The sequence below is a fragment of the Piliocolobus tephrosceles genome, chromosome 1 (genome assembly GCF_002776525.5).
Source record: "Piliocolobus tephrosceles isolate RC106 chromosome 1, ASM277652v3, whole genome shotgun sequence".
Taxonomy (NCBI): domain Eukaryota; kingdom Metazoa; phylum Chordata; class Mammalia; order Primates; family Cercopithecidae; genus Piliocolobus; species Piliocolobus tephrosceles.
Window position 1 is genome coordinate 68,890,431 of NC_045434.1, and position 19,005 is coordinate 68,909,435.

Sequence of the window (19,005 nt, forward strand, 5' to 3'; positions counted from 1 at the left end):
CTTCTCCAATCCTGCCTTGTTAATTGGCATATTATAGGACTCATAAAATTTTAGGACTTTCTGCCCTAAATGTACACTTTGACCCACTTAAATGGAACAGATGACTGTGGCAGCTGTGCAGTGACTATTGACCTGCACCAAGGAGTGCAACAAATGAAAACTTCCTTCTGCTGAAAAAAATAGCTGTTATCAAGCTCTAGAGCATTAGTGTGAGAGCCATAACCAGAGGCTTCATGAATAGGTCCCTGTTACTAAGTCCTTTTCATAGCACCTTATGACAATTCATTAATGATCCTTATTAAAAAGAGCAGTATCATTTTGGCTGGTTCTAAACATATGATTGATGAGAAAAGTTTAAGCAAAAGTCAATTTGTAGAATTTCTCTCTCTCAAGGCAAGACTGCTTTAGGAGTGAAAAGCACAGAGTAAAAAAGGACAGGATAATTAACTGACTAAAGTGAGTACTTACCAATCTTTATTTCTGCTAAAAGAGAGATTGCATTTTTATATCAGCCCATATATCAGCCCATTAACATTAGAATGCTAATGTTAGCATTAAATGCTAAATTCAGCTGGATATAAATGCAATTAGGTAAAAATCATAGTTAACAATTCAAAGGCTTTGTGACTAAGAAATAAATAAATGCCCTTATTATTTGACAACAGGAATGCTATTTCAGCAATCTAGAAAGCTCAGAAGGAAATTGAGAAAGTGTTGTCTGTGGTAGGGCCTGAGAGGGAAGAAGCATGAAGTTCATAAAAATTTGCCTGAAGTACTTGCCATCATATGTAAACAAAGGGATGGGTACACATAAAGAAACCCTATTTACTAAGTTTGATTTGATTTACAGAGAGCAAGCACTGAGATTCTGAATTTTTTTTTATTTGTGGAAAATAGTAGTCGTTTGTAAAATCAAGTGGGAAGCCATGTGAGGCCTGATAACCTAAACATGTAACTGATTGAATGGCTTCTTGTGAAAAGAAAAACTATCTCCATTTAACAGATAAAGAATCTGAGTCCAAGGAGATAAAGGGTTATGCCCAAGTCACATAGTAAGTGATTGTGCCAGGTTTTAGAACTGTGGGTTCCTGTGTGAGAGCCCCTGTGCAGTGCCTTTCTGCCCTAGCATTGCTCAAGAATAGAATGCTAATGTTAGCATTAAATGTGCTGTAGAATACCTATACCTTAGAATACATGGTAGCTGTTAAAAATGATAAGGTAAATCTTTATTAATGTGGGAAATGTTCACGATACATTAAGGAAGCAGGTTGTTCCTAATTTTAAAATGGGCAAAGGGCCTGAATAGATGTTTCTCAAAAGAAGACATACAGATGCCCAACAGGTATATGAAAAACTTCTCAACATCTCCAATCATCAGGGAAATGTAAATCAAAACCACAATGAGATATCCCCTCACACCTGTTAGAATAGCTTTTATCAAAAAGACAAAAGGTAGCAAGTATTGGTAAGGATGTGGAGAAAAGGGAACCCTTGTACACTGGTGGGAATGTGAATTAGTATAGCCATTATGGAAAACAGAATGGCAGTTTCTCAAAAAATTAAAAATAGAACTACCAAATGATCCAGCAATTTCACTTTTGGGTATATATCCAAAAAAATGAAAGCAGTATGTGGAAGCGATACCTGCACTCCAGTGTTCACTGCAGCACTATTCATGATAGCCAAGATACGGAATCAACTAAGTATTCATCAACAGTAAAGACAATATGATGTATATACACAATAGAATACTATTCAACCTTGAAAAAGAAGAAAGTTAATGTCATTTACAACAACAGAAATGAACCTGAAAGACATTATGCTAGGAGAAATAAGCCAGACACAGAAAGACAAATACTGCATGATCTCACATGTGGAATCTTAAAAAGTTGAACTCACAGGAGCAGAGAGTAGAATAATGTACTATGTACCTGAAAATTGCTGAGTAGATTTTAAATGTTCTCACCACAAAAATATATGAAGTGATGTTAATTGGCTTGATTTAATCATTCTATAATGTATGCATGTATCAAAACATCACGTTATAGCCTATATACATAATACAAATAAATTGACTTGAGATAAAAGATTACTAAATAGTGTATATATATATAGTGATCTCTCCTTTTTAAAAAATTTCAATAGTTTTGGGGGAACAGGTGATGTTTGATTACATGGATAAGTACTTTAGTAGTGATTTCTGAAATTTTGGTGCACCCATCACCCAAGTGGTGTATGCTGTAACCAATGTGTAGTCTTTTATCCCTTACCTGCCTCCCACCTTGAGTCCCCAAATTCCATTGTATCATTCTTATGCCTTTGCATCTTCATAGCTTAGCTCCCACTTGTAAGTGAGAACATACGATGTTTGGTTCCATTCCTGAGCTACTTCACTTAGAATAATGGTCTCCAGGCCAGGCGCAGTGGCTCATGCCTGTAATCCTAGCACTTTGGGAGGCCGAGGCAGGTGGATCACCTGAGGTCGGGAATTCAAGACCAGCCTGGCCAACATAGTGAAACCCCCTCTCTACTAAAAATACAAAACTTAGTCAGGCGTGGTGGTGCATGCCTGTAGTCCCAGCTACTTGGGAGGCTGGGGCAGGAGAATTGCTTGAACCTGGGAGATGGAGGTTGAGGTTGCAGCAAGCCGAGATTGTGCCACTGTACTCTAGCCTGGGTGACATAGTGAGACAACAGCTTAAAAAAAAAAAAAAAAGATAATGGTCTCCAACTCCATCCTGGTTCCTGCAAATGCCATTATTTCAATTCCATTTTATGGCTAAGTAGTATTCCATGGTGTATGTGTATATATATATATATATATATATATATATACACAGCACATTTTCTTTATCCACTTTGATTGAAGGGCATCTGGGCCGGTTCCACATTTTTGCAGTTGCAAATTATGTTGCTATAAACGTGCATGTGCAAGTGTCTTTTTCATATGACGACTTTTTTTCCTCTGGGTAGATACCAGTGGTGGGATTGCTGGATCAAATGGTATATCTACTTTTAGTTCTTTACAGAATCTCTGTACTGTTTTCCATAGTGGTTGTACTAGTTTACATTCCCACCAGCAGTGTAAAAGTGTTCCCTTTCCACCACATCCACCCCAATTACGGCTATTCTTGCAGGAGTAAGGTGTATTGCATTGTGTTTTTGATTTACATTTCCCTGATTATTAGTGATGTTGAGCATTTTTTCATAAGTTTGAAGGCCCTGTGTATATCTTTTTTTTTTTTTTTTTGAGAATTTTCTGTTATTCATATCCTTAGCCCACTTTTTGATGGGATTATTTGTTTTTTTCCTTGCTGATTTTAAAACTCGAAAAGTTCCCTTGTCCCCCTTGCAGGACGTGCAATGAGGGTGTAGCTCTCTTCTTCAATGCCCCGCTGCTCAAACCTCTAGGGGAGCATACAGATGCGTGGGCTGTGGGGCTCCAACCCCACAACAGTGTCTGGGGGTGAATGTTTACAGCTCCTGAAGCCGCAGTGGGTATGTGTTACAGGGCGCTCTTTTAGTTTTGCTGTTTATAGGCGGCTTGTGTTAACCAGCTGAATTAGACCCCTGCCTTATCGCAAGGACAGAGGGCTTTCTGTATCCCGGGGTTCTTGCCTTGGTGTACTGGAAGAATGGGATCACATGTGGGCTTGGAGAATTTGAGTGCAAGGTTCCACTGAGCAGAAGTAGCTCTCCGCAGATGGGGGAGCCAGAAGGGAGATGGTTTTCCCCTGGAGTTGGGTCCTTGGCGGCCCAAGTTCTCCTCCGACTGCCCCGACCAAACTGCATCATTCCACCGGTTGATGCCCTGTGCCGGCCTGCCGGCCTGCCGGCCTGCCGGCCTGCCGCAGCTTGTCAGTGTGCTCTTCCGCCAGCGTGCTCCTTTGAACGTCTGCTTGACGAGCAGCCACTAGTGTCGTTTTCTGCTTATGTGTTGCTCACAACATCCAGTTACCATGTGTTCCTGCTAGGGTCTTGGGGTTTTTTATAGGCACAGGATGGGGGCGTGGCAGGCCAAGGTGGTCTGGGAAATGCAACATTTGGGCAGGAAATGCCTCTCCTCACCTAGGTCCGTGGGGATGGAGCCCTAGCCAGGGATCACACCTTCTACCCAGCACTTCTCTTCCCTCATTCTGTATCATTTAAAGGGGCCATGCTCTTCCCTTCCCAACACTCCCGTATCAATTCGTTTGAGTTCCTTGTAGATTCTGGATAATAGGCCTTTGTCAGTTGCATAGATTGTGAAGATTTTCTCCCACTCTGTGAGTTCTTTGTTTACTTTGCTGATTATTTCTTTTGCTGTGCAGAAGCTTTTTAGTTTAACTAAGTCCCTTCTATTTTTCTTTGTTTTTCTTGCATTTGCTTTTGGGTTATTGGTCATGAACTCTTTGCCTAGGCCATGTCTAGAAGAGTTTTTCCCATGTTATCTTCTAGAGTTTTTATGGTTTCAGGTCTTAGATGTAAGTCTTTGGTCCATCTGGAGCTGATTTTTGTATAAGGTGAGAGATGAGGATCCAGTTTCATTCTCCTACATGTGGCTTGCCAATTATCCCAGCACCATTGAATAGGGTTGTCCTTTCCCCCACCTTATGTTTTTGTTTGCTTTGTTGACGATTAGTTGGCTGTAAGTATTTAGTTTTATTTCTGGGTTCTCTCTTCTATTCCATTGGTCTATGTGCCTATTTTTATAACAGTACCATGCTATTTGAGTGACTATAGCCTTGTAGTATAGTTTGAAGTCAGGTAATGTGATGCCTCCAGATTTGTTCTTTTTGCTTAGTCTTGCTTTGGCTATGTGGGCTGTTCTTTGGGTCCATATAACTTTTAGGATTGTTTTTTCTAGTTCTGTGAAGAATTATATGGTATTTTAATGGGAACTGCATTGAATTTGTAGATTGCTTTTGGCAGTGTAGTTACTTTCACAGCATTGATTCTACCCATCCTTGAACATAGGATGTGTTTTTCCATTTGTTGTGTCATCTGATTTCTTTCAGCAGTGTTTTGTAATTTTCCTTGTAGAGGTCTTTTACTTCCTTAGTTAGGTATATTCTTTGGTTTTGCAGCTATTGTAAAAGGGGTTGAGTTATTGATTTGATTTGCAGCTTGTTTGCTATTGTTGTATAGCAGTGCTACTGATTTATGTACGTTGATTTTGTATCCTGAAACTTAACTGAATTCATTTATCAGATCTAGGAGCTTTTTGCATGAGTTTTTAGGGTTTTCCAGGTATTCAGTCATATCATTTGCTAACAGCGACAGCTTGACTTCCTCTTTACCAATTTGGATGCCTTTTATTTCTCTTTTCTGACTGGCTGTGACTGGCTAGGGCTTCCACTACTATGTTGAATAGAAGTGGTGAAAGTGGGCATCCTTATGTTTTTCCAGTTCTCGTGAGGAATGCTTTCAACTTTTCAGTGTTCACTATAACGTTGACTGTGGGTTTGTCATGGAGGACTTTTATTACCTTCTATGTTCCTTCTATGCTGATTCTGCTGAGGGTTTTCATCATAAAGTGATGCTAGATTTTCTGAAATGTTTTTTCTGCTTCTATTGAGTGATCATGTGTTTTTGTTTGTTTTTCTCTTAGAGTTTCGCTCTTGTTGCCCAGGCTGGGGTACAGTGGCACGATCTCAGCTCACTGCAACCTCTGCCACCCATGTTCAAAGGATTCTCCTGCCTCAGCCTCCCGAGTAACTGGGATACCACATCTGGCTAATTTTTGTATTTTTAGATGGGGTTTCACCGTGTTGACCAGGCTGGTCTCAAACTCCTGACCTCAAGTGATCTGCCCTCCTCGGCCTCCCAAAGTGCTGGGATTACAGGTGTGAGCCACCACACCCAGCCTGATTTTTGTTTTTAATTCTGTTTATATGCCGTATCACATGTATTGACTTGTGTATATTAAACTAACCCTACATCCCTGGTTTGAAATCCATTTGATCATGGTAGATTATCTTTTTGATATACTGTTGGATTTGGTTAGCTAGTATTTTGTTGAGGATTTTTGCATCTGTGTTCATCAGGGATATTGATCTGTAGTTTTCTTTTTTGTCATGTCCTTTCCTGGTTTTGGTATTAGAGTGATACTGGCTTCATAGGATGATTTAGGGAGGATTCCCTCTTTCTCTTTTGGAATAGTTTCAGTAGGATTGGTACCAGTTCTTCTTTGAATGTCTGATAGAATTCAGCAGTGAATCCACCTGGTCCTGGACTTTTTCTTGTTGGCAATTTCTTAATTACCATTTCAATCTCAGTTCTTGTTATTGATCTGTTCAGAGTTTCTATTTCTTCCTGGTTTAATCTAGGAGGGTTGTATATTTCCAGGAATTTATCCATCTCCTCTAGGTTTTCCAGTTGGGGAGCATAAAGCTGTTCATAGTAGCCTTGAATGATCATTTGTATTTCTGTGGTATTTGTTGTTAATATTTCCTGTTTCATTTCTAATTGAACTTATTTGGATCTTCTCTTCTCTTTTATTGGTTAATCTCACTAATGGGCTATCAATTTTGTTTATCTTTTCAAAGACCCAGCTTTTTGTTTCATTTGTTTTTTGTATTTTGTTGTTGTTGTTTCAATTTCACTAAGTTCTACTGTGATCTTTGTTATATCTTTCCTTCTCCTGGGTTTGCGTTTGGTTTGTTCTTGTTTCTCTAGTTCTTGAGGTGTTACCTTAGATTGTCAATTTGTGCTCTTTCAGACTTTTTGATGTAGGCACTTAATGCTGTGAGCTTTCCTCTTAGCACAGCTTTTGCTGTATCTCAGAGGTTTTGTTAGGTTGTGTCACTTTTTTCATTCAGTTCAAATAATTTTTTAATTTCCAGCTTGACTTTGATTTCATTATTGACCCAAAGATCATTCAGGAGCAAATTATTTAATGTTGCATGGTTTTAAGAATTCCCTTTGGAGTTGATTTCCAATTTTACTCCACTGTGGTCTGAGAGAGTACTTTATATAATTTTGATTTTCTTAAATTTATTGAGACTTGTTTTGTGGCCTATCATATGGTCTCTATCTTGGAGAATGTTCCATGAATGTTCTGATGAATAGAATGTATACTCTGCAGTTGTTGGGTAGAATGTTCTGTAGATAACCTGTTAAATTCATTTGTTCTAGGGTATAAGTCCATTGTTTCTATGTTGACTTTCTATATTGAAGTCCCCCACTATGAGATGAGATTCTATTTTGGTGTATTTTGAGGTTTTGCTTCAAGATTTAGAAATCCTTTTAGCAGTTTTTGTAAACTGTGCTGGCTTGGTAGTGGCAAATTGTCTCAGCATTTGAAAAATACTTTATCTTCATTTATGAAGCTTACTTTCACTGGATACAAAATTCTCGGCTGATAATTATTTTGTCAGCTAATAATTATTTAATATGGCTAAAGATAAGACCTTAATTCCTTCTAGTTTGTAGGGTATCTGCTGTTAATCTGATAGGTTTTTCCTTTACAGGTTACCTGATGCTTTTGCCTCCCAGCTCTTAAGATTTTTTCTTTCATCTTGACTTTAGATAACCTGATGACTGTATGCCTAGGTGATGATCTTTTTGTGATGAATTTCCTGGGTGTTCTTTGAGCTTCTTGTATTTGGATGTCTAGATCTCGAGCAAGGCCAGAGAAGTTTGTTGGATTGGGTTAATTCAAAAGCCTTGTCTTTGAGCTCTGAAATTCTTTCTTCTACTTGTTTGATTCTATTGTTAAAACTTTCCAGTGTATTTTGCATTTCTCTAAATGTGTCTTTCATTTCCAAAAGTCATGATTGTTTTTTATTTATGGTATCTGTTTCTCTGGAGATTCTTTTCATCTACATCCTGTTTTGTTTTAAAATTTAAGTTGGTTTTCACCTTTCTCTGGTGCCTCCTTAAGTAGCTTAATAATTGACCTTCTGAATTCTTTTCTGGCAATTCAAAGATTTATTCTTGGTTTGGATCCATTTGCTGGTGAGCTAGTGTGATCTTTTAGGGTGGTTATAGAATTTGTTTTGTCATATTACCGGAATTGTTTTTTTGGTTCCTTCTCATTTGGGTGGACTATATCAGAAGATCTGGGATTCAATGTCTGCTGTTTAAATTATTTTGTCCCACAGGGTGATCCCTTGATGTGGTGCTCTCCCACTTCCCTAGGGGTAGGGCTTCCTGAGGGCCGGACTGCAGTGATTGTTATTGCTCTTCTGGGTCGAGCCACTCAGCAGAGCTACTGGGTTTTAGTCTGGTACTGGAGAGTGTCCACAAAGAGTCCCATGATGTGATCTGTCTTCAGGTCTGTATGCCATGGATACCAGCACCTGCTCTGATGAAGGTGGTAGCAAGGGAATGAAGTGGACTGTGTGAGAGTATTTGGTTGTAGTTTTATTTAGTGCACTGGTTGTCTTGAATGCTAGTTCTACTAGCACTGAAGTTATTACATGGACAGACTCAGGACCTCTGGTTGGCCGAGATGTTACAGGCAGTAGAATTAGCTGCTATTTTCTCCTTTCTTGGAGCAGGGCTGTTCTGTTGAGTTGCTGTGATGGCTTGAATTGGTTGGCCTCCAGCCCAGAGGTGTTGCTTTCAAGAGAGTATCAACTGCGGTGGTAGTATAGCGGGGATATAAGCTTGCCCTAAGGTTGCCTGGATAAATGTTCGGGTTTCTCACTCAATGAGCAGGACCATAGAGCTCCCACAAGTTTATGTCTTTTGTTTACAGCTACCAGGACAGTTAGAGAAAGACCATCCGGTGGGGGCAGGGATAGTGTGTCTGAGCTCAGACTCCTTGGGTGGGGCTTGCTGTGGCCTCTGGGTGGTGGGAGTGGTGGTTCACAGGCCAACGGAGTTATGTTCTAAGGGAGATTATGGCTGCCTCTGCTGCTTCATACACATCACCAGGGAAATAGGGGAAAGCCGGCAGTGACAGGCCACAGCCAGCAAGGCCAGTCTCACTCCTGCCGTGCTTCCCCAACAGCCCAACAAAGCCAAATTTATATCCATGCCTCCAGTGCACAGAGTGGATATCTTGCCCTAGACTACATGCCTTCCCGCCAAGAAAGCAAGCAGGGCTTTTAGACCTTGCCCATCTGCCTGCCACGGCTTCTGTGCTCGTATGTGCACTTCCTGTTTGTCCCATCCCCCCCCACAGATTCTGCCCAGGAAAATTCACGCTCAGTTGAAATTATTACAAAGTTCAGCTGAAAGTCTCCTTCTCCCTATGGTCCTTCCCCAATTCCATTGGCTGCCTTCTCCAAAGACCCCTGTGAGATAGAAATGGTTTCCCTGGGGACCAGGAGTGCCTCCAGGTCTCTTCCTGCTGCTGCTTCTACTTTTATATTTTGCTTGGCTCTCTAAATTCATTTCAGTTCTCCTTCTCCCATGATCTGGATTTTCAGGTTCCCCAGTGAGGATGTGTGCAGAGGTGGATTTTCACCCCTCACACTGTTTTTTGTTTTGAAACATAGTCATGCTCTGTCGGCCAGGCTGGAGTGCAGTGGGCAAGATCTTGGCTCATTTCAACCTCCACCTCCTGGGTTCAAGCGATTCTTCTGCCTCAGCCTCCTGAGTAGCTGGGACTACAGGTGCACACTACCATGCCTGGCTAATTTTTGTATTTTTAGTAGAGACAGGGTTTCACCATATTGGCCAGGCTGGTCTTGAACTCCTGACTTCAAGTGATTCACCCACCTCAGCCTCCCATAGTGCTGGGATTACAGGCATGAACCACCATGCGCGGCCACCCTCTCACACTTTGGACCTTGAGAGTTTGTTTGGAGGTTCTAGCAGGGGAGTGCAGCTGCTCGTATACCCTTGACCGAAGTGAAGACCGGTCCTCTATCAGGGATGGTCGTCCTCTTCAACCAAGCGTGCAGTTTTGGGAGCCCTCTCACACTTTGGGCACTCAGTTTTTCTGCTGTCTTGTGGATTTTGTAGCAGCAAGCTGCTTCTTTCAAAGGATCTGTTAATTCTTTTGTTTTTTCTGATATGTTCCTGCGGTAGTTCTTGGAGCCAAAGTTCACTATGTGAGTCTCCACATGCTGTTCTGTTCTGAGTGGCAAGTTAGTCCTGCCTCCTATCTGCCACTTTCCCCTTATATCAGTCTCATTTTTGTATAGAAAGAAGTTGAGATATGTAGTATGTATCACATGCACAAATATAGAAAGTATGCTAAATGTGGTTTATGTAGGCACTTTAAATTTTTCCTCTTTATGTTTTTTGGTATTTTGTTGATTTTTACAAGTATGTATTTTATAATGGGATAGTTGGGAGGTTGGTGACTTGGAAAAGAGAAAGGAAAATGATAAAAGGGTATGGTTGGAATCAAGTGATGTATATCACCTACTTACTGGCAAATTGACCCTTAGATAATTAAGTTAACTATGATTTTTCTTGATGATAATTTAGGGACTTTGTATGGCTTTCACTTCTGATTTTCATGATCCTCTCCTCTTTTTCAGTAACAGTAACGAGTAGCCAGAGTACTCCTGCCAAAGCCCCCAGGGTAAAGTGCAATGCATCCATTTCTTCCCCGTCATCCGCAGCTTGTGCCCCAAGCTGTGCTGGAGACCTCCCTCTTCCTTCAAATACTCCTACATTCTCTATTAAAACCCCTCCTGCCAAGGCCCGGTCTCCCCTCAACAGAAGAGGTTCTGTCTCCTCCGTCTCTCCCAAGCCACCTTCATCTTTCAAGATGTCGATTAGAAACTGGGTGACCCGAACACCTTCCTCATCACCACCCATCACTCCACCTGCTTCCGAGACCAAGATCATGTCTCCAAGAAAAGCCCTTATTCCCGTGAGCCAGAAGTCATCCCAAGCAGAGGCTTGCTCTGAGTCCAGAAATAGAGTAAAGAGGAGGCTAGACTCAAGCTGTCTGGAGAGTGTGAAACAAAAGTGTGTGAAGAGTTGTAACTGTGTGACTGAGCTTGATGGCCAAGTTGAAAATCTTCATTTGGATCTGTGCTGCCTTGCTGGTAACCAGGAAGACCTTAGTAAGGACTCTCTAGGTCCTACCAAATCAAGCAAAATTGAAGGAGCTGGTACAAGTATCTCAGAGCCTCCGTCTCCTGTCAGTCCATATGCTTCAGAAAGCTGTGGAACGCTACCTCTTCCTTTGAGACCTTGTGGAGAAGGGTCTGAAATGGTAGGCAAAGAGAATAGTTCCCCAGAGAATAAAAACTGGTTGTTGGCCATGGCAGCCAAACGGAAGGCTGAGAATCCATCTCCACGAAGTCCATCATCCCAGACACCCAATTCCAGGAGACAGAGCGGAAAGACATCGCCAAGCCCGGTAAGTCAGCAGTGGTGGGAAGATACATTTCCTAATTTAAAAGAGGCCAGACACCCAGATGTCTCAAGTCAAGATGCTTTTTTTTTTTTTAAAGAAATCTATTTATTCCTAGTGCTACCAAATTTAGCACATAAATACAAAATTTTACATGGGCCATATTTTAACTAAAAATTTTTTATGCTAAGAAACTTTTTGTTTGAAATTCAAATGTAACTGGATGTGCTGTATTTTATCTGGCAACTCTTCTTACTCCCATTAAAATCCCTCCTGTCAGGGTCCATACTCCTCAGCCCTGTTGCCTGATTCACTAAAGCCCTCATCATGCTCCAGGATATCAATTCAAAAATATCTCCCCTCCCCTGTTAGACAGTATGCCATCCACTTTTTATAGATAAAGCTGTTGTTCATGGGAAAGTTGCCAACATCCAAAAGTAGATTTCCAGTTTGTAATTATATTTTGTGATTATTTAAAATACAGTGAAACTTACTTACAGAACAGTTTGAGTGCAGAATCTTTCTAGATTTTTATGACTTCTCCCCAGTCTTTTATAATCATCTTGCCACACCACAGTAATACTTTTGACACCTATATCTATTCTTTTTAACATTCAGTGTAGTGTCACTTATCTTTTTAGAACTCATTTCATTGACTGACTTAATATTTAAATTAGATAATATCAGTCATCAGTGATTGCTGGCAGAAATAGGTTTGTGAACCTTGAAAAACAAGATTCATTACGGTGGTGGAGGCAGAAGTAGCTGAGAGCATTGGGTGAGCTATGGGCACCTGTCAGAGGGAATAAAAAGCTGCTATTGTTTGCATGTTAAGGGGAGATGGGTTAACCAAGTTTCCACTGTACTTCACAGTAGCTCTTGTTATGAGTTATGGAAGTGGTGGCAGGATGATTGAAATAGAATCTGGGATCATGATCAGCATCATCTGCCATTTTAAAGGGCAGAAGCTAGATAACCAACCTTAGGCCAGTTTTGGTTTAATAAGTGTTCATATCCCCCACCTGCTCTTATGAAAGCCTATCCCATAATTTTAGAAAAATAAACTGATGCGTTTTAAAGACAACTTAGTACACAAACTGCAATCAAGACCTTGCTGTAGAAAGTGGAGAAAGAAGAGTTATAAGGAATCTTTCCTTCTCTCAAAATTGTGACTGCTCTTTATCCCTAGCCAAAATTTCTATTTTTTTTTTTTTCAAGGGAGCTGGTCTCAGCTATGTGTTAGCAAAAAAGTAGTTTCAAGGAAAAACTACTTTCACTGATAAATAAATCTTAAAATCTTTAAAAAGTAGAAATAGTGTGCTGGTCTTTTAATTTATTTGAAGCTAACATTTCTTAAAAATTTTTTACCTTTATATGATGATAATGTCAACTTCAGAAGAGAGTAACAGCTTCCATTTGAATACCTATTTTGTTTATAAATGGGGGGGCTGATTTATTCATTTATTTCAAAAAGGATGTTAATTGTAACTTCTTCGTTTCTTATTAGGAGACTTAGCTAGTAAATGTTTTCTTTTCATGTAAAAAGTCTATGCCTTCTTTCCCTACATATCATCTGTTAAGTTTTTACTGTAGTCAGTACAAATTAGCCAAAAAGACATTGCCATTAAAAGTTTTTGGAGCTGAAAGCAGGCTAACTAAACAATCAAATTTCTGGCAGCCAAATTTAAGGTACACCTTAGTAAAAACTTGGTAACACTTGAACTTCAAGGAAATCTCTGAAATCTAAACTTTCTTCTTCTAGGTCACCATCACTCCCAGCTCCATGAGGAAAATCTGCACATACTTCCATAGAAAGTCCCAGGAGGACTTCTGTGGTCCTGAACACTCAACAGAATTATAGATTCTAATCTGAGTGAGTTACTGAGCTTTGGTCCACTAAAATAAGATGAAAAATACAAGACTGACTCTATAACTCTGGTCTTTAAGAAAGCTGCCTTTTCATTTTTAGACAAAATATTTTCAATGCTGAAATGTACCTAATCTGGTTCTGCTACCATAATGTATATGCAGCTTCCCCAGGATGAATGCTGTGTTTAAATTTCTTAAAGTAAATTTGTCACTCTAGCATTTTGAATGAATAGTTTTCACTTTTTAAATTATTCATGTTCTCTACAATAATGACATCCCGGTTCATGGAGGCAAAAAACAAGTTTCTTGTTATCCTGAAACTTTTCTATGCTCAGTGGAAAGTATCTGCCAGCTGCAGCATGAGGCCTGTGAAGGCTGACTGCTGAAGAAATCCTCTGCTGAAGACCCCTGGTTCTGTTCTGCCTCCAACATGTATAATTTTATTTGAAATACATAATCTTTTCACTATGCTTTTGTGGGGTTTTTTTTAAGTATGTGTAAAAATGTGATGTTCAGATAAGTACATTTATATCAGTTCAGTGTTAAAATGCAGTCTCTTGAGTTAAAGTCATCTTTATTTTAAATGCAGTGATAAATGTCAACTCTTTGGAGAAACTAGGAGAACAACAACAGAAAGCTGTGTTTGTCTTTTTTCTCTCAAATATATCTCCCGTATGAGATTTCGGGTCCCCATGTTTTCACCAAGCAATCTGGTATGTCAGCCAACCCAACATCACTTTCTACAGGAGGTTGTGATTTTCGCCATTTACTAGAGGAAGATGTTTTATAAAATCAGTTTGGGGTTTGAATTCAGGTGTAGTCATCGGTTCTTTAGGGGCTGCAATGTTTTTAAAAAAATAAGTCATCAGATTTTAAGAAAAAAGTGATGATTTCTTATTGATATTTTTACGACAGAATATAACTCTTAACTGAAAATCCAGAACCAGAAACATAAATCTTGAGTTTCTCTTCATGTACATAAAAAGCAATAGCCTTTTAGTATAGATAGCCTTGAGCCGAAAAGTAATAGAATTTTCTCTAGATATTTAATACAGAGAGTGTATAGACTGACTCTAAATTAATAATGTGCAAAATATCTTCAACATCCCTCCCCTTAATCAACAATTATGTATCAGTGATCTTGAACCATTGTTTTATATTTTTCACCTTTGTAACCTCATGGAAAGAGGCTTTACATACTTTCTATGTACTATGTACTTAGAAGGGAGCCTCCTTCCAATCATGAAACTTCGTTCGTTTTATCCATATCCCTGAGGACTGTGTAACTTTATGTCGGTTTTTGTCATTATTTGAAAATCTGTTCTTACTGACAACTTTTTAATTCCTTTGATCTTATAAGTTAAAGCTGTAACAACTGAAATTGCATGGGTCAAGTAAGCATAATTTCATCCAGGGAGAAAAATAAATAAAAGGAAGCCATAGAATTGCTCTGGTCAAAACCAAGCACACCATAGCCTTAACTGAATATTTAGGAAATCTGCTTATATCTGGTGTTTGTTTTTTGACTGTTGGGCTTTGGAAAGATGTTATTTATGACCAATATCTGCCAGTAATGCTGTTTATCTCACTTGCTTTGAAAGCCAATGGGGGGAAAAATCCATGAAAAAGAAAAGGATTGATAAAGTAGGTGATTTTGTTTGTGTCCCTACACATCTCCTGGCAGCACTACTGAGTGAAATTGGGATACATTTGGCTGTCAGAAACTATACCAAGAGTCTACTGGGTATAACATGTCTCACTTGGAAAGCTAGTACTTTTAAATGGGTGCCAAAGGTCAACTGTAATGAGATAATTATCCCTGCCTGTGTCAGTGTCAGACTTTGAGCTGATCCTGAATAATAAAGCCTTTTACCTTATCTGATGTCCTTTTCTGAGCTTTTTGCATTACCTAGAAGCAGTCTACACAAAAGAACTATAGTAGTCAAGAATCCCTTCTACTTGTTCATTAAATAAAATGTTTATTCCCAAAGTTATCATCTATTTCAAGCTGAAAGAGCTTTTAATAAAAAACATCTTGCCTGGGTCAGACCTTGAGCATTTAAGATGGCTTGGATTACTTGATAAAGGAGGGTGGAGTGATGTAGTTCTTTTTCTAAACAAGTATTTCCAGCACAAACTTTTCCATTTGAATACATTCCAAGCACTATTGCTAGGATCCCGTATAAGAGTTTGCTTTTGGCTGTTTCAACACGGGCCCTTAATTTAATTTTGTGAGGATGACTGACTAGTCCCTTCAAATGTTTCTTCATCTGGACTGCACATTTAACTGATGATGGATCAAGACCATGTGTAGCTACTCTTGTATTGAGGGTCAGCCCATTATCCCCATCCCCAGCCCTAATAGTTTAAAACAGCTTTAACTCCCAGCTTGAAATTAGCCTATGGCCATGTTCGTAACATCGGTCGTGTGTGGGTTCAACAAATGCTTTTTGAGAGCCTGTCATAGCCAACACACTGCTGCTCTTAAGTCTGTTTTTCTGCTTTTCCTAGTCCCAAGAGGGCCAGACTTCCTTTTACATTGCTCTTAAAGCAAAGGCCAAGTAGTCTCACAGAGAAAAATCAATTCCACAACTAGGTAGTGTGGGCAACATTTTACAAATGTGTGTCAGAAGAGAGACTGAGTGAAAACATTGTACTAGAAAAACTGAGTTCATTTCCTCCCTATGGCAGTTCAACACAAGTGGTTTCTGCTTCATCATTCCATAAAGGGCTAAATGTAGGCCCAGTTGAGCTCTTGTCGGTAGATCTCATTGCTTCTCACACAGGTCTTCACAGGGAATTCTTTGCCTGCCCTAGGTTTGGATCATGCCACATTACCAATTAACCCATTACTCATAAAATTATCAGGGATTATGGAAAAAAAATTGGATTATGCATCAGTTCTTTAGATATTGGTTGGAAGTTATAGGCAGGCTGAACACATTTTGTTGGACTTAAGCTTAATGTTTTAATCCCTGGAATACAACCCTAGCTTGTTATAAGGTAACCATTTTGTTCCCTAAAGTGGTAGCAAAACCTGTTTTATTTCTGAGCTGCGTTTGAGTACAAGCTAAAAAGTGTAGGGGTTGTTGAGAAATGATGTAAGATAAATTCAGCCTTTAAAGAAGAAATCACCTGAGCATATTAAGCAGCTTGTTTATATTGGTATGCCTGCAGCAAGCATATAACATCACAAATGAGAGATATTATGTTACTAAAGAATGGGCTTATTTGATCCCTAAAGTTCATCCCTTGCTAAGCCAGGAAAGAGGGTTTTTAGGGTATGCAACTAGGTTCCTTATTTTGAATGTAAAAGGTTTAATATTCTGTTTATACTCCATTTGTCTTTAATTTCCTTAACTTGCCACATGCCCCTTTGTTTTGACATTCTGAATAATTTATATTCAAGCCATTTTGTGAAATATGAATAGCATATTTCAAAATGCCTTTGATTGGAAGGCGTTTAAGTCAGCCAACATTTACATATCACCTGGGTGCCAAGCCCTGTGTGTGAGGCACCTGGTCTGCAAAGAGTTCCTTTCTTTATTTTCAGTTGCCAAAGGAGTCACTATATAATACTTCAGGAGGCCAGAGTCAGCATTTGAGAGAAACAGCAAAGATCAGATTTCAAGTCCTTTGAATGAAGTTGTTTTGTAATCAGCTATTATGTAGCAAGTACTGTCTAGAAGCCTACTTTTCCCTCCAGGAACTTAATTCAGCTGCTGCTTAGAACTTTTAACTTCTCAAAGTAAAATACTTTTTGGATACATGTTTTTATTAAATTCCTTACAAGGTTATAAATAATGGTTGAAAACATGATCTCTAGTGCCACACTGTCTAGCTTTGAATCCAAGCCCTGTGTGTTAGTGGACAAGTTACTTAACCCTTCTGTGAATCAGTTTCCTACCTTAAAATGGAATTATGTGGGGCGGGGCACAGTGGCTCATGCCTGTAATCCCAGCACTTTGGAAGGCAGAGGCAGGCAGATCACAAGGTCAGGCGATGGAGACCATCCTGGCCAACACGGTGAAACCCCGTCTCTACTAAAAATACAAAAATTAGCTGGGTGTGGTGGTGCATGCTTGTAATCCCAGCCACTCGGGATACTGAGGCAGGAGAATCGCTTGAACCAGGGAGTCAAGAGGTTGCGGTGAGCTGAGATCGTGCCACTGCACTCCAGCCTGATGATAGAGCGAGGCTCCATCTCAAAAAAAAAAAAAAAAAAAGGATTTTTGTGGTTATTACACGTAAAGCTTTTAGGACAGTGCCTGGCACATAATACCTAATATTTTATTGAACAGTTGCTGTTAGCTGTTAAGTATGGAGGGCAAGGGTTATTATCCATATTCAATACATGGACATAAAAGTTTAGCTCATTCCTGTTCCCTTTCCACTAACAGCTACAGTCTGCAAAGGTCTTCGCAAAACAGAATCAACTGGTAATTAAAAAACAACAAAAGCATAAATGTTGCCTGGGCCTCCCAGTCCCAGCACTTTTCAAAAGGAGCAAGTAGGTCTGTGGGGAAAAATCAAGTTTGAAATTCATGACTTTGTCCTACCAGGTACACATGAAAATTACAGAGATTATTTCATACGTGGCCTGTAGCCACTGTTCAAAGAGACCATAATCTTCAAATCTGTATCCTGAACTCTTAAACAAACGAAAGCCTTTGCTCACACAAAGCCCACCCTCCCATTTCCTGACTGCTGCCCCCAGCTCTGCCTCATTGTTTAAGATGTGATCACCTTTAGAGAGGAAGCTGCAGCTGCTGGTCTTTAGAGCCAAGAGCCAACTCTTGCTCACTTGTTAGGCTCTTGTGCTCTCTTGCTCATGAGCAGACAAATAAAATAGGTAAAGCTGAAAACAAACCATGTTGCTGTCTGATAGTAGTAGGATACAAAAGAAGATCAAAACATTTCATTGAAGTATAATGAAGACTCTAGATTCTTCGCTCTCATTTGATGAGATTCTTCCCCAGGCTACTCTGTTTTTGATGCCAATAATACTTGTTGCCATTCTCACATCAGTGTGAAAATACCAGCCCTGAAAATTTGCTTGATATTTTGATTTATAAATCCAACACTGGGATTTCAGCTGTCATCTAAGCATCGAATTTATGCTGCCACTGATGCTATTAAGGACCCTAGTTTCCAATTTACAGGAACTTAAGGAATGTGGCATGCTTTTATTAGAAGCTGGTATCTGCTTCTGCAAATAGTCCTGCCACCTTGTATCCCCTTCATGGGTTTGTGCCAGTTATCAATTCAAATGAAGATGTTAAGAGCTGGGTTGTTTTTTTCTTGATAACAACCTTGCTTACTTCTGAAGTCAAAGTCTGAAAGCAATTATACAAATCAACCCTTTCTCTATCAATATATTACCATATGATATATGTTACTGAAACAAAACCAAACCATCTGGCCTTGCTATGTTGACATGGAGTTAGCAAATATTGTTATACCATGTCACGTGATAATCATTCAGCATGACTGTTAATTTCTCTTCCACCTTTCCCTCATCTCCTGCAATATATTCAAACACAATTTTCCAAGAATTATTTGAAAAGCATAAAGAGGATTTATTAAATGTTAACTGTGAAATAACTTATTAGTGGTTCAGGAATGAGAAATTAAAATCCAGTGGGCATTGTTGCCTCTATGAGAGGCAACATTCAGCCCAGCCATTAATGTCAAGTTGGAAATGTTGCTTCCTCAAAAGCCCTTTTGGATTTAGACAGTTTTATATGGGAGTAAGAGACTCAGAGTCCAAAAATCAATGTCTTCAGAAAGAGGAAGACAAGTTAAAACAAACATTAATATCTTGAGTGTGGTTATGATAAACCTTCCCAACTCCCTAATTAGATAATGAGGTATTGGCCTTGGAGTGG

At 39.5% G+C, this 19,005-nt stretch overlaps 1 protein-coding gene across 1 annotated transcript in view; it reads left to right on the top strand.

Annotated features, from left to right (window-relative positions):
* The window catches only part of DTL (denticleless E3 ubiquitin protein ligase homolog), a 67,909-nt gene extending 52,915 nt beyond the window's left edge, over nucleotides 1-14,994 (top strand). The window contains exons 14-15 of the mRNA XM_023203810.2: nucleotides 10,422-11,254; nucleotides 13,011-14,994. Coding sequence (XP_023059578.1) covers nucleotides 10,422-11,254; nucleotides 13,011-13,109 — 932 coding nt within the window. The 3' untranslated portion in view covers nucleotides 13,110-14,994. The remainder of the gene's footprint in view (nucleotides 1-10,421; nucleotides 11,255-13,010) is intronic.
* The last annotated feature ends 4,011 nt before the right edge of the window (nucleotides 14,995-19,005 follow it).